Source organism: Pelmatolapia mariae, linkage group LG7 (assembly GCF_036321145.2).
Source record: "Pelmatolapia mariae isolate MD_Pm_ZW linkage group LG7, Pm_UMD_F_2, whole genome shotgun sequence".
NCBI classification, from domain to species: Eukaryota; Metazoa; Chordata; class Actinopteri; order Cichliformes; family Cichlidae; genus Pelmatolapia; species Pelmatolapia mariae.
The window spans coordinates 46335741-46351216 of record NC_086233.1 but is presented as its reverse complement, the minus strand read 5'-3'; the positions used below and the strand labels follow the sequence as shown (position 1 = coordinate 46351216).

Below are 15476 nucleotides of genomic sequence, written 5' to 3'. Positions count from 1 at the left end.
ATTGGTTTGATCTCAGGAATGTACACACCGACGCAACTAGTTCCTCCATCCAAAAAAACTCCACTGGAATAATAGAAGAGCAACATGAAGAGTCATGTCAAAGAGCTGAGGGAAAGAATCTTTGCTTTTTCACAGAATTACAAAAAAATGAGCTGTTAAAAATTCATTTGGCGTAATTACGTTAAAAGTGCAAAATCTGATCGATCTGAAAAGTAGTCTTTTGATCACAAACGGTTAAAGATGTTTGACTTTTCGGCTCTCGGTAGCCCTTCAGTTCAGATGGTTACAATCAAAAAAAGCAGGACTCTCTGTAGGGAAACCAAAAAATGTGAACTCTGCAGTATTGAGCACATCTATTGTTCGCTTTTTCCAGTGGTCTGAATTCTTGTTTCGGAGCTTGGCTTGGATCTGTTACATTCCATACCATATGTGGAGGCCTCGCTCAAGTGTGTGCTCAAGTGTGTTGCTGTGTCAAGCCCTTTGTTTGGTCAGGCTGTCTCCCTCTTGAGTGTCCATTGCAGGGTGCTTTTCCATAGATGTGCCTTCACCAGTCACCAGATCCACTTCATCCAGTATTGTTCAGTTTTGGCTAAAACTGCGTCAGAGCGGCGACACTGCATTTACTTTATCTAACTTTATTTCATATAAAAGGAGCAAGGCATGATACTGTGATGTACTCTGTTAAATAATTATTCTGCATAATCTAATGCAGTAAAATTGCACAGAATTACTTTGATTCCAAGACTTTTGATATACTGATTGTGCACGCATGTGTAAATGTATGTATTGTGCTCCAATGGATACATTTGGATTGATGAAACAGATGTGGTTATTTTGATGATACAGCTAACAAAATGAAATATCAGTTTCATGTTTTGCAAGTGAAAAGAAAAAAATCCAAAATATTACCGTGACACATGTTCGCTTTAAGATGTCAGTCAAAACTCCTTCGTCTCTGTGCTCCTCTGTCCACCAGGAAGTCCTATGAATTTGAGGATCTGCTTCAGTCGTCTGCAGAAAGCTCCCAGGTGAACTGGTATCATCAATCCAGACTGGGCTTAACACGCACTTTATCAGAGGAGAATGTCTATGAGGACATAATAGGTAAATATTACATACCAAAAATCATCTCTGTAACATTTTGCCTTGCACGCAAATTCATAAACTGACTCAAAATTTGCAAGAAAGTGTTTTGTGACGATGCTTTGAGACGCTTGAGTTGAATTTCTCATACAAGCATGTGTTACAGAGTTCACTGACAGAGTTGACAAAGAGGGCAAAATCTCTTTACTCTACTCTTTTTATTTTTTTTGTAATTTAGAGCTTTGCCGCTCAGCTTTTATTAAAAAATTATAAATAGAAATTCCTCACTTATTGTCTGTCGTATTATGCCAATCCCACCTAGAGCGCGTTTAATTTCATAACGCACAATAGTGGCGTTGTGTGAGGTTGCATTGTAGCTGAGGTTGGCTTCTGTGATTGTCAGGGCTCTGGGATAGCGGTGGGGGAGGGGTCGGGGTGGGGGGCAGACTGGTATGTAATGGTGGCTGTTTTTGCCGGCAACAATCAAATTAAGTTCAGCTACTTCTGAGTGATGCTGGAGCTTATTTTAACCTTGTTAGTTTCCTCCTTTTGTACAGCAGTGTTAGTTAAAACTCTCAGACATTGTTCACTGAACTCTCAATAACCTCCCATGGGTAAAGCGAGTCAGACTAACTATATGTCTACTAATAAAACTGTTCAGGGAGGCAGTGATGAATGCTTGTGATGTCCTCAAAGTCTTGCCTCCCTCCACCCACAAGCTTTTCACAAACACCCTTTGAACACACAGTCGCATGTCACTCTTTGCAGACAGAGAGGAAGGCAACTGTTGCCATTACATGTGTTCAGTCTTATGCCTCTTTGATGGGTTTGACTAGCTGATAGCACAGAGAAACACATTATGGAGATTAGTGTGACATTCTCTTCAGCAAGCAATGTGGAAAACAGCACACTGATCTGTTGTTTTTCTTTTTTTCCTTTGTCTTTTTCCTGAGCAAGAAGGAACAGGGAACTGAACGTCCCTCTTTATTTGCGTACAAGTCACATCTGGTGGATGGATTGATAGAGCAGGGGAGAGACAGAGGCAGATGGAGAGAAAGAAAGAGACAGGCTTTGGAAAGCTACCCCACTTCGTATACGCAGGGCTTGCTTTTAACTTTAGCTGTGCAAACGTCTTATCATGATGAAATATGAGCTGGGTTACACATACTGCTACTTGTAATAGCTCTCGGCACATCTGGAGTAGGAATCGTCTGGCAAAACAAACGTGAGTGATATGGAAAGAGTGCTTATCTGTGCTTTGGAACGAGCGCGCTATTGTGTAACTTGTGACGTTAAAAAGATGTCTTTTTGCTTCTAAAGATCCCCCGTCCAAGGAGAACCCCTATGAAGATATTGAGCTGGAGAGAAGCTGTTTGGGAAGCAAATGCATTTCACCTGCCTCTTCATCTCCTGTCCCCAGCACGCCAAATAAGGTACATTAAGGATGGATAAATATGGATAAATACGATAATCAAATAGATCCAATGGAATCGGAAAACCTAACCTAACCTAAAAGTATGCTAAAATGTGTTTGTCCCCATCAGCTCTCCTCCAAGCCCGGCTTTTTGAGACAAAACTCGGAGCGACGAAGCTTCAAGGTCCCCGAGCTACGTAAGACCAACAGAGACACTGGCATCTCCTCACCTTCCCGTATCAGCCCCCCCTCCACGCCCAGCAGCCCCGACGACACCCCGTGTCTCTCAGGGGACCCTTACAATCGCAGACGGAGGAAAATCCCTAAGGTACGAACTCCCACTTTGGGATTTATAGAGGAGCAAGAACATTTCTACTGTACGTTTCCTGTGTGGAAGAGTACCTAATGAAAAGGGCTCACTGAGGTTGCACTGAAAGGATCTTGGTACAGGCACATTTTTGTTTATAGTTTAAAGGGTTAAAGCCTTTGTGTTTCTGTTCTCAACTCCTCCAGATGGTGGTGAAGATCAATGGGATCTTCGAGGCGCGCAGAGGGAAGAAACGCATGAAGAAGGTGTCTCAGTCTGCTGAGTCCAGCTCAGGGAGAGGTGAGCCATCAAGTGTAACACCAGGCTACTGTCTATCTCTGATTTAGTGAAAGAAAATCGAAACTGACTGCACGGACATCTTCAACTTGTGAAACATTGTGTCCAGGGTCTGCAGCGCTTTCAAGAAGGAGGTTGCATTTTTCAATATGTCTGTTGTCTCAAGTAGAGACATGAATTCAATTTTACTTAATTCAGTGATTGTCTGGCACCATGTGGAGTTTTTAGTAATCTTCATAAGGGAAACTAGATTGGTAGTCCAATGAAAACAAAAGACAGAAAATAGGCAACTCATAGACAGAAAAACAGGACTTTACCATGCAAGGCAACGTTTAGACAATCATGGGTTCCCAGTTGCCATTAAATGCAGTATAACACTAACTAAGTCCACAGTGCGCTTGGCAATAGAAAGCCCATGTGGGGCCCACATTCAAATATTACGTGCTGCTATAAAACTTCAGTCGCTAATAGCTGTTTTCTGTTTTCTATTATGATAACTGTTTGGTCATGACTAGAAAAAATTTGACAAACTGGAAAAAAAAATCTCATACTACTTTGTGTTTGATTGTGATCATTGTTTTAAGAATATGTACCCTTTGGTACAAATTATATTATTGTTTTTTTTATTTCTTCATTTTTTTCTTTGTTGTAGTTTATTAATAGTTTACCTTTAATACTCTCAGCAGTCAACCCACTCCATGTGCTTTGCAGTCTTGCCTTTATGTGTCCATTCTATCTCATTATTTAAACAAGTATTGCATAGGTCATTTAATATTTTGGGGGCCTTTTCCAACTTTACTGGTGCTGTAAATCAACCAAAAAGAGGGCAAATATGTGATTTCCTGTGATTGTTATTTGTAGTCTTGTCACACTCTTTCCTTTTTTCACTCTCTTGTCTCTCTCACTCTTTTCTTCTGTTTTGTTTTCAGTGACAGACGAGAACAGCGAGTCGGAAAGCGACACGGAGGAGAAACTAAAAGGTGAAAATCCAAAAAGACATGCTACATAGTGTAATCTATAATGTAAATGTTTTTCATTCAGCAGGACATTTTAATATTAATGACACAGATTACAAAGAAGCACAATGTGAGCTTGTGTAGTTTTCTTCCAGTTCTGTTATATAGCTAAAGCTGGAAATGCAGGTTGTACTTTGTGGTTTCACTGCAACTCACACACACACATTATATATATATATCTGTGGATCGCATACATGCATGTTGATGAAATGTGTTTCTGTGCTCCACAGCTCATAGCCAGCGGCTTGTGTCGGTCCAGTCCATGTTGAGGCAGACGGGGCGGTACCGGACCTTGGAGAGGGATTTGATGGAACTGCAGGAAAGGAAACTCTTTGAGTATTTTATAGTTGTTGCGCTCCATAAGACCAAAGCTGGAGTTCCATACCTGCCGGAAGTCACACAGCAGTTTCCTCTCAAGGTAAAACAGAAGTGTTACTGGAGCAAAACGAGTGACGCTGAATATTATATGTAAACTTTTTGAAAAATCTACATTGTCTGCTGTCTGCCTGACCATTATTTATGAGGAAACATGTACACCCCAGTTTATGAGCAGTGTGGTGATTTGAGCAGTGATACTGCTTTAGTTTTGATTGAAGAAAAAGACACGGACCTTAAATTTTAATAAGTTAAAATCAAAGATGAAACAAAACTGATTGAACTCAGACATGTGGGGCCAAAATATGAAAGTAGTTTAACTGTGACTCTTTATATATTCAGTCATTACACGCCTGCTGTGCAAATGCCTGTCGCTGTTTCTTTCTTTAATTTAAAAGCTGCGTCTGCGAGATATGATGTCCTAATACTTTAATGGTGCTTAGTAGCCTAATGCTTTGACCTCTATTTGGAATCTCTTTATTTTATGTGGGTTTTTTTCTCATCCAGCTTGAAAGGAGCTTTAAGTTCATGCGAGAGACTGAGGACCAGTTGAAGGTCATCCCGCAGTTTTGTTTCCCAGACGCCAAAGACTGGGCACCCGTCGACAACTTTCCCAGGTCAGTTTGGATCTGAATGCTGCCACGGCACACAAGCACAAAGTGAAGTGAAAGCAAACAGGGACACGGGAATTTCCCTCTGGAGTGGTGACAGCTCACTCAGCTGTTTTCCTCACTGATTATCACTTGGTTGTTGAGAAAGTTGAAAGCTGAAAGTCCCAAAGACTAATCAGTCATGACTCACAAATTACTGGAAATTAGCAAATTTTTAGTGCCTTCAGGAGAAATGGTAGCTCTAACACCATGCACCTAACTTGTTATTACAGAAATTACTCTCCTTGTTTGCTCTACAAGCTGTATTACTCAATGCCTCCGGTCAATGTACACATTGTTCTGAGAAGTGATGATTGTGTGCTGATGGTGATGGCTAATAATTATCCAGAGGCAGATGTCTGAGGGGTGAGGGGCAACCAAGCATATGATTAAAGTGGACTGGCTGACACTCTCCCCTGTCATGAAGGTTAACAGCAGTCAATGATTACCTGTCAGGTAGAGGTTAGGAAGTGTTGTGCGATTGTTTTCCAGCGTGACCCTGTCCCGAGGGCTCTCTGTGTTAAGTACAAAGTAAGGTTTTGGTGGTAAAAACCTGACCCTGCGTTTTTTGTTTTTTTGTGATTTAACAGTTTTGAGATGTTTTTTATATGATTGTTTGAATTATCTTTCCCTTTTACATCCCCAGCGAGACCTTCTCATTTGTACTGACTGGTGAAGATGGAAGCAGACGTTTTGGGTATTGCCGTCGTTTACTGGTATGCTCTTAAAATGCTTCCGGTTACGGTCGCAGGTTTCTGCTAATTCAGGCTTAATAAAACTAATCCCTCATTTTAAATTAGTCTGTTTAAAGCCTTCTGCTGTTTTTTTCTCATTCCAACGTATTTCTTGAATATGGATGATTTTTTTATGTTTTTTTTTTTCATGAATGTAGCTGTAAAGTTTCTGTCAAATAAAGACTTTGGTTTGCTTCACTGCTCTAATCCTCTAGTTGTAGTTGGTTGAGCAGTCTTGTGTTATGAACCTGCCTGTCTCTTTCCTTCTGGCTGTTCACAGCCCAGTGGCAAAGGCCGAAGGCTCCCTGAAGTCTACTGTATCGTCAGCCGCCTGGGATGCTTTGACCTCTTCTCCAAGGTAGACATACAGCAGTGACTTAAGCACAGGCACAAATGTGCAAACTATACTCAGAGCCGTGACTTGCATTCAGTTACACTGCTCTGAACTGCACGTGTTAACACAAACCACCATTAAAAAGTACCACCATTGGTGCCCAAAGAACTCCACCCACACTTTCCCCAGTCCCCTTTCCCACAGGGCCTCGTATCCATGGCTACAGTAAAGCGACACATGTGCAACGCAGCTGATGTGGTCGCTTCAGTGGAAGAGCTCCCCTGTAATGAGCCTTAGATTTATCTGCATGTTGACCTGTGTAAATGCTTTGCAGCGTACATATGCTATAGCTAAAGTTTGATTACTAAGGACACATACATGGGCATGGAAGAGTTTTCTAAATATCTTCAACATGTAGTCAATCAGCTACACACGCTTTAATTCAGCACAGATGCGTAGAGTGTGTTTGTAGAGTAGAGGAGTACACATGATTGAGTCAGGGTGTTAGCTGTTTGTTGTGTTTTAATGTGGCGCCATATTCATACTGCATTATGGTCAGAATAAATGCATTTGGATAATAATATCCACTTTCCTAAAAGGAAATTAGGGATTTGAGTCTGGAACTATAGTGACAAGAAGATTGATTTTTTTTTTCATTTGCAGCAATTTATGTTAGATGGTCATTTATATTTGGCAGTATGGTTGCATTCTAGGGCCTTCTACTTGCACAGCCACAGGAGGAGAGAGCAGGAGCAAAATCCAGCACATTATTATTATTATATTAATTAAGTAAGAACCAGCATGTAAGGAGAAGCTGGTTGTTGTGGCTTTAACAGTGGGCACTACTTGAGATTTGCCAGTTGAATGTGTTGAGTGGCATCAATTGATCAGCTGATCTGTGCTTGACTTTGTGTGGGCTGCTGGGCTAATGAGATGCTTGCAAATTAATTTAGAATGGAAAATTAATCAAATGCAGTTTTAACAGCTTTAAAGTCATCTCTTTTTTTTTTACTGGTGAAAGGAATTCTATAAGAATAAATAGCAGGGAGGTGAGTAAAGTTTGATTACAGAGATGTTATTATATTTTATCTTTTAACTACATTTTGGCCCAAATATTTGAATGGTAAATTAGATTTGTATAGAGTATTGTCATTTTTTTGTAACACAATAACTACAGGTTGCTGGTGCTGAAACCAAAGTGTTCCCTTTCCTGTCTCTTACAGATTCTGGATGAAGTGGAAAAGAGGAGGGCGATCTCCCCTGCCCTGGTGCAGCCTTTCATGAGAGGCATCATGGAGGCTCCCTTCCCTGCTCCAGGAAGAACTATCACCGTCAAAAACTTCCTACCTGGCTCTGGGACAGAGGTACAAAGACATTTTTACAAAGGAGTCTCTTAACCAAATCAGCATTGTTTAAAACTATAGAAATAATCGCATTAATAGCTTTGTAATTTGTATCTAAGGGTCTTCTTTCTTCTTTTTGTGTGCCTTACACGCCTCTTTCTTTACTGCAGGTGATAGAACTGTGCCGCCCGTCAGATTCCCGCCTGGAACACGTAGACTTTGAATGTCTCTTCTCTTCGTTAAATCTGCGTCTTCTCCTCAGAGTGTTTGCCTCCCTGCTGCTGGAGCGCAGGGTCATCTTCACTGCTGACAAACTCAGGTTGGCTCTCGTGCTGCTGGGTTCAGCCACTGTGTTATTTAGTTCGTTTGCTTCATAAATCGTTGCTGATAAGACTATTCAAGACAGGGCTGTGATGCTAAAAAGATCAGAGAGTTTGAATGATATGACAGAGAGATTTCAAGTAGACAGGCAGTCTCGGGAAAAGAAGATCGCTGACCAAAGTGTGAGAGGAAGGAATGCTGTTGTGTTATACAGTCGCCTGGGGAACAATCAGTTTTTCCCTGGAAAACTGTCATGGATGCCAGACAAGAAGGAGTAAGGCTTTAAAGCATGGCTACTGAGCTAACACCATGTGTGCAGTTTGACGTCTACAAACAAACATGGTTCCCTCAAACCTTTCACTTCATACCGTCACAATAGTTGTCATCCCCCTCCCCACCCCACCCCACCCCCAAAGGGCTTTCTTACTGCTGTGATATACATGCGGTATCCACAGAAGTCCCTCTTAATCTGATTTAAACACCCTAAAGGTTCATGCTGTATGAATACATAAAGCTGTATTAATTGATGAAGCTCTTCAGAGTGAACTGTTTTGTGTGTTTTTGTTTTCTTATCCTTAATATTCAAACTACGGTATTCAGACAGTATTCCATAGTATTCAAACAGCTTACATTAAAAGTATTTTTACCAGAGCTGTTAAGCAGAGTTGTTGCACTTTCTCTGCCGTGAAGTGGAAATTTGGCCTGGTTAATTGTTTTTTTTGTTTTTTTTAAATAATGAATTAACTGCAAGCAGATGGAAATGCAGTGGCGATTAAGCCAACAGTGTGTGAGTGTGTCTGCTGTCACTGTATAGAGTTTGCAAGTGTTGCATCACACTCCATTAAAACACTAATTTTAGGGTGCCAGCGGGTTTGAATGGGGAAATAAGTGGTTGGCAGGGGAAGTTATTTTTTGAGAAGGAGGATAGCGCCATCTTGTGGTAGGGATTTTCTTTCTATTTTAGACTTTTTTTTTACTGTGATTTTGTGTTTTCCTTTTGTTGTGAATGTCAAGGATATATTATCATATATGAACCAACATTTCTCCAGAACATGTGACTCAAAGAGCAAAAGCTATTATTATCACTGCCTGGACATTATCCATGTTTACTAGCTATGATTTCTGGGAATTCCCAACATATTAAATAGGATTAGATATGAAAATAATGTTATCTCAGTACAGGAACAGCCTACATTGTGCTTTCATATTAAAATAGTTACAGGTTCTATGTATATATTCAAATATAGAAGTGTTTTATCTAATAGTACAGGGATTTGGGATTACATACGACATGGTGAATGATACTAATGTTAAATTAGTTTAAAGTTTAAATTTGACCTGAGAAACAAAATCTCCTAAAGGCGCTTTATACTATAACATAAATCGTAGGATAATAGAGAGAAAATCCAAACAATCAGACAACCCCTTATGAGTAATCAGTTGGCAACAGTGGGACAGAAAAACTCGCTTTTAACTGGAAGTAAGGTGGTTGGTGGAGGGAGGGAGGCAAGACAGAAGACAAATGATAACACTTGCCCATTTTCTGGTTTTATTGGAAGATTTATTCATCTGTTTACCAGATTATGACTATATTTTTTCACACTTTCTTTCTCTTTCCACAGTACGTTGTCTCAGTGTTGTCATGCAGTAGTGGCTCTACTCTATCCCTTCACCTGGCAGCATACATACATCCCGGTGCTCCCACCGTCCATGTTGGATATAGTCTGCACCCCGACTCCCTTTATAGTTGGCCTCCTTTCCAGCTCTCTACCTCGACTCAAAGAGCTGCCCATAGAAGAAGTAAGAGAAGGTTTTTCTTTCATTTTTTTGTAATTTACTGCCCATGATGCCCTTTACTCTGGGCACTTCCTATACTGAACAATAGCTTCAGGAAATAACATCATTCTCCCTCTTGTTAGGTCCTGGTGGTTGACCTCGGCAACAGCCGCTTCCTTCGACAGGTAAAAAAAAGAAAAGGATAAAAAAGAGATTAAAACAGAAAGAGCACAGTAAAAAAATGTCATTAGTCACACAAGAGTTCCTTGTTGTGACTGTAAAAGATGTTTTGTGGAGTGGGCTGCGTGTTAAGTTTGTTTAAATTAGTTTTCTTTCCTCTTCTATAGCTGGATGATGAGGACTCTATTCTTCCACATAAGCTGCAGGCAGCTCTGGAGCATGTGCTGGACAAGAGAAGGGAGCTGGCCTGTGAGAAAGGAGATCTATCCAATGGTGACTTGTCATACTTGTTATTTCTTGCATATATAATGTGGGTTTTCGGGTTTTTTGGTGTGTAAACAGAATGTACTATGAGCAAGAAAGTTTTCACAGGACTAGCAGAACCACCTTTACCAGCAATAACTTGAAGTAAGCATCTTTAGTGTGACTTTCAGTCTCTCGGGGAGGAATTTTGGCCACTGTCCTCTACAGTGTTGCTTCATTTCATTGAGGTTTGTGCGCATTTGTTTATGTATAGCTCTCTTAGGTCCCGCCACTGCACATCACTCAGGTTGAGGTCTGGACTTTGACTGGACCATTGCAACATCTTAATTCTTTTCTGTGTCAGACATCCTGTTGTAGATTTGCTGCTGTGCTTGGGATTATTGGCCTCAGTTTCTGCCAAGCTTTAGTTGTCAGACCGCTGGCTGTGCATTTGACTTTACAATACTTAATAACCTCCACTACCATGTTTGACAGCTGGTATGAGGTGTTTGTCTTGATATACTGTGTTTGGTTTTCATCAAACATGGTGCTGTGTGTTATAACCAAACATGGTCAAACACGCTCTTGTCTGTCCAATAGACATTGTTCTAGAAGTATTGTTGGTTGTTCAGATGCAGCTTTGCAAATCAAAACTCTTTTAGAGAGGAGAGACCGTCTTCTGGCAACCCTTCCAAACAAGTCATACTTGTTCAATCTTCTAATTGTACTGTCATGAACTTTAACATGCAACATGCTAAATGAGGCCTGAAGAGTCTGAGATGTAGCTCTTAGTGTTTTGGCAGCTTCTCTGAGAACAACATGGTCTGAGGTAAATTTCCTGGGGTGTCCACTCTTGCCAAAACTTGTGCTTTTATTGAGGTGCTCACAAGAGTGCATTTGGTTAGCAACTCCTGGCTACTACTTAACATCTTAATTCTTATGAAAGCAGTAAGGGTGCACCTAAGTACTGCATAAAGTCCTGTGGAAACTTTCTTTTTCACATTAATTGCCACTGCCTTCTTTTTAGTGATATTAGTCTGCACAAATCTCTGGTTTAGAAAGCTTTGAAGTGTTTTCATTACCAGTCATATCTTCCTGGGTTTCATGTAATGAATATTATGTACCACAGCTCTAATGTTCATTGCCAGCTGTTTTCCAATGAAATATATTAGGTACATACGAAACACCTACAACTTATCATTCTGCAACTTGATCATAGTTTTGTGGTACACTGAAGAATTTTTCCAAGAGAACATTCCCAGAGATTTTCATCATTTCCCCTAAATTTTTAATATGACTGGACAGCTTCATTCCAGTATTCAAGTTTTTCCTCCTTAATAATTCACCTTTAGCGTTAAAGGGTCCTTGAAGTATGACGAAATTCAAAGTAGAAATTTTGTGGTTAAAAATACAAAACCATAAATGTGGTGTAACTCTGCATAAATCTCATGTTCTTTGTGGTCGCGAAACCTTTCCAACAGAGTTCACTCCAACGCTGCTGGAACATTCAGTCTAACCAAAGTCTGTTTCTCAAACTAGATCAAGATCTAGATCAGTGTCAATACTTTGAAGTAGTCTGTGTGAAACAACCTTGTATGTCTTCTGATGTGTAGCAGTTTTTTGTTGTAATTGTTTTTGGGGGTGGCTAATTTTTACCCCTCTTCTCCGATGCTTTTCTCTGCCAGACTCTAGCTCGCTGAGCACAGTGGTGTCGGAGGCTTTTGTTCGTTTCTTCGTGGAGATGGTGGGCCACTACTCCCTCTTCATGGGTGGAACAGAGCGGGAGGAGGAGTCTGTCTCCTCCACCACCTTGCCCAGCCCCACTTCTTCCTCATCCTTTCAGCGTGAGGCCTTTCGCAAAGCAGTCACTTCCAAGAGTTTGAGGAGGTTTCTGGAGGTGTTCATGGAGACTCAGATGTTCACCGGCTTCATCCAGGAGAGAGATCTGCGCAGGCAAGGCCTCAGAGGTAATAAGCTATGAGCAATGTTAGTGCACTTTAACGTTGTTAAAGTGTATCTGCTCCTTTGTGCAAGTAGGAACAGGATGAGCACTGCCAGAGCTACAAGATAACCTAGGCTACTCCACTGGTATGAATGTCTCTGCCTAAGCAATCAGAAACAGATTTCATGAGGATGGCCTGAGGGCTTGATGTCCTGTAGTCTGCCCTTTGCTCACTGCCCGACTGTCATTTGTTGTAGAGTACCAGAACTGGCAGGTCCTGTGCCCTGTGCTTTTCACAGATGAGCACATGTGACTGATATGAAAGGGTCTGGAGAAGCTGTGGAGAATGTTATGCTGCTGTAACGTCATTCAGCATGACCGGTTTGGTGTGGGTCAGTGACGATCTGGGGGGGTATAGCCATGTAGAGACGCACAGAGTTCTAGAGTCTAGGAACAGCACCGTATCTGCCATTATGTATCAGGGTAAAATCCTTGGACGTATTGTCAGTCTCTACGCCGGTCCTGGACAATGCCCAGCCTCATGTGACAAGAGTATGTGGTTAGTTCTTGGAGGATGAAGGAATTGATACCATGGACTGACGCTCGCCTGACCTAAGTCCAAAAGAACACCACCAGGTTGCACTTCAGACTGTCCAAAAGTGATGCCCCAGTCCATATCTGGGAGGCGATCCCCCAGGACACCATTTGTCATCTGATTAGGAGCATGCCCTAACATTGTCAGGCATGAATACAAGCACATGGGTGCCATACGTACTGCTGAGTACCATTTTGAGACTGCAATGAAATTTCAGCAAAATTGACTAGTCTGCTACATCATTTTTACTCTTTGATTTGCAGGGTGTCTTTGAATTCATTTCCATCAAAGGATGTGGGGATGTTAGGAGTGAAAGGCATCATTTCATTCATACCCCATCACTCGGCCCATATTCGTACAGATATCCAGCAGTTAGTTTTTTTTATTGAGATCTAAAGTGTTGCTTTTTTGAGCAATGATATTATGCGATGTGATATTATGCTTTTTTTGGCCAAAAAATTAAGAAAATGATCAGAAACATTTCAGTGCACCGATGATTCGGACTTTGCTCTGACTTCAGTGTGAACTTGTAGTTACATTTTGTATACCACAGCACATTTGACTAGTTCTTTTTTTCCCTCCAGGCCTCTTTGAGGTGAGAGCACAAGAATATTTGGACTCGCTGCCTGGGAGTGAGCAAAGAGGGGTCAACAAGTTCCTGAAGGGCTTAGGTGAGAGTCTCTGCACAGCCTCAGGCAGTCAGCTTATCAGCTGATCAATTCATCATCTGTAAAATCTTCCAGTTTTTCTTTATGGAAACATGCTCTTTGTCTCAAATGTGTCTTCATGTAGATATGTTGCTTTTTCCAGGAAACAAGATGAAATTCCTTTCCAAAAAATGAGACTCGGAGTCATTGCTGAAAGCAGAACTAAAAGGAGGTGCACTCCCTGGATACAGAGCATGCACAGATGGAGATGTGTCTTTGGGTTACAACAAATGAAGACCCCTGAATGGAACTGGACTCATATGTAGTGCTTAGCATGAAGAGCTGGTTTAGCTCTCAGCTTCATCGCCGACGATTCTGTCAGTGTTGGATGGGGTTTACTTAGTGTGCTCCAAAACTCCCCACAAACACGATAAAGCAACAGTGTCTGGTCTTACAGTCTAAATGTTTTACAGATTACACTCATCTCCTACAGTGTATTACAGTATAACACAGTGTAAATGTCTTAGGAACAGTGTTCTCATCACTAACATCAACTGTAAACCTGTAAGGAGGAGTGTCCCTTAAGATCCAGTTTTGTATAATATTGTCCTATACATTCCATGTATTTTCTATAGGAACTTCTATAAATGCAATAGTACAACTTCTTTGTCAACAGGAGGCTGTTAAGTTAATTTATATTGCTTTTTTGTTTTGTTTTTTAGACCAACTTAATCTCTTGTTTTAATTTCTTTTAAATGAGTCCAAAGGAATCTCCTGTAGTTTCTAATACACTTTATTTAACAGAGTCTAGACTGTTTGTAGACCACTTTGGATTGTTGGGTATACGTGCCACTGTTTTAATTAAATGTACTGTTGATGGACGCTATTGTACCGATAAACACGTACTGATCAAAAGGAAATCAATGTGAATATGCCTGTGTGTGTCTTAGGCCAATTAGTATCAGTATGTTTCACAAAAACAACTAAGGTTGGCTTAATATGATCGAACATACAATGAAACTTCATAAATAAAGTGATTTGATTTAGACAAACGACTCCTGTTCTTCAAATCCCATTCCTGTGTTTTGGCAGCTTTACTCAATTAATCCATCATTTTCTGTTCATATTATCACTTTTTTGAAGACATAAAGTTATGAAGTGGTTTCAGTCTCCACTGACTAGCCAACAAACCAGTGTAATTTCTAAGAGGTTTCAGATTCAGATTTTTCTTTACATTATAGAAACTTATATATACACACAGGATGCTGTCTAAGAATTTGGCAGGAGCCAATGCACGAGCAAGAAACTTAGCCAGTCTTCTAGATCTATGCGGTTTTTAAAAGTTAAACACAGAGGCTATAAAACTGACAATATGAAGATCAATATGAAGATCTGTTTATCTCTCTCTCTCTCTCTCTTTCTCATATATGTATGTCTATCTATCTATATACATATACATATATATGTAAATATATATAAATATATCCAAGAAAGGGTCTCCAGTATGAAGTGTTGGACAGCATCAGGCCCCCACATGGTTCACGCCTACTGGCTGAAGAAGCTGACTGCACTCCACGAACGTCTGGCAGTACCAAAGAACCAGCTGCTAGTCGATGAGAGACACCCAGAATGGCTAACCAAAGGCCAGACAGTCCTGATCCCCATGGACCCAGAGAAGGGACCAGTCCCATCCAGCTACCGGCCAATAACCTGCCCAAGTTCCACAAGCTCCTGTCAGGCATCATAGTGGTAAGATGAATGGGGCACAATACATGAGAGGGGCCCAGAAAGGAATTGGCAAGAATACCAGAGGTGCAAAACACTAGCTACTGGTAGACCAAGCAGTCAGCTGAGACTGCAAGACTAGGCTGACCAAGCTGTGCACTGCCTGGATTGATTACAACAAGGTCTATGACTCGATGCCCCACACCTGGATCCTGGAATGCCTATACAAGATCAACAGGACCCTAAGAGCTTTCTCAAGAAGCCCATTGAGTTCTCAGGAACCCAGTGGGGATGTGGCATACAACACTAGAGGCCAACTTCAAGCCCATAGCACAAGTCATCATCAAGTACGGGATCTACAAAGGGGATGCGCTGTCCCCACTGCTATTCTGCACAGTCCTGAACCTCCTCAGTGGGATCATTGACAGGACTGGCTACGGATACCGGCTACGGAATGGAGCAATCATCAGCCACCTCCTCTGCATGGATGACAT

The 15476-nt window shown here is 41.1% G+C and overlaps 1 protein-coding gene across 1 annotated transcript in view; it reads left to right on the top strand.

The window, feature by feature from the left end:
• The window catches only part of si:dkey-82f1.1 (DENN domain-containing protein 2A), a 32753-nt gene extending 18465 nt beyond the window's left edge, over nucleotides 1-14288 (top strand). Inside the window, exons 4-20 of the mRNA XM_063479291.1 lie at nucleotides 977-1104; nucleotides 2404-2516; nucleotides 2628-2825; nucleotides 3011-3104; nucleotides 4031-4081; nucleotides 4348-4535; nucleotides 5000-5109; nucleotides 5789-5858; nucleotides 6157-6234; nucleotides 7434-7574; nucleotides 7724-7872; nucleotides 9497-9674; nucleotides 9794-9835; nucleotides 9998-10103; nucleotides 11759-12040; nucleotides 13195-13281; nucleotides 13421-14288. Of these exons, the coding sequence (XP_063335361.1) occupies nucleotides 977-1104; nucleotides 2404-2516; nucleotides 2628-2825; nucleotides 3011-3104; nucleotides 4031-4081; nucleotides 4348-4535; nucleotides 5000-5109; nucleotides 5789-5858; nucleotides 6157-6234; nucleotides 7434-7574; nucleotides 7724-7872; nucleotides 9497-9674; nucleotides 9794-9835; nucleotides 9998-10103; nucleotides 11759-12040; nucleotides 13195-13281; nucleotides 13421-13452 (2047 nt within the window). The 3' untranslated portion in view covers nucleotides 13453-14288. The remainder of the gene's footprint in view (nucleotides 1-976; nucleotides 1105-2403; nucleotides 2517-2627; nucleotides 2826-3010; nucleotides 3105-4030; nucleotides 4082-4347; nucleotides 4536-4999; nucleotides 5110-5788; nucleotides 5859-6156; nucleotides 6235-7433; nucleotides 7575-7723; nucleotides 7873-9496; nucleotides 9675-9793; nucleotides 9836-9997; nucleotides 10104-11758; nucleotides 12041-13194; nucleotides 13282-13420) is intronic.
• The last annotated feature ends 1188 nt before the right edge of the window (nucleotides 14289-15476 follow it).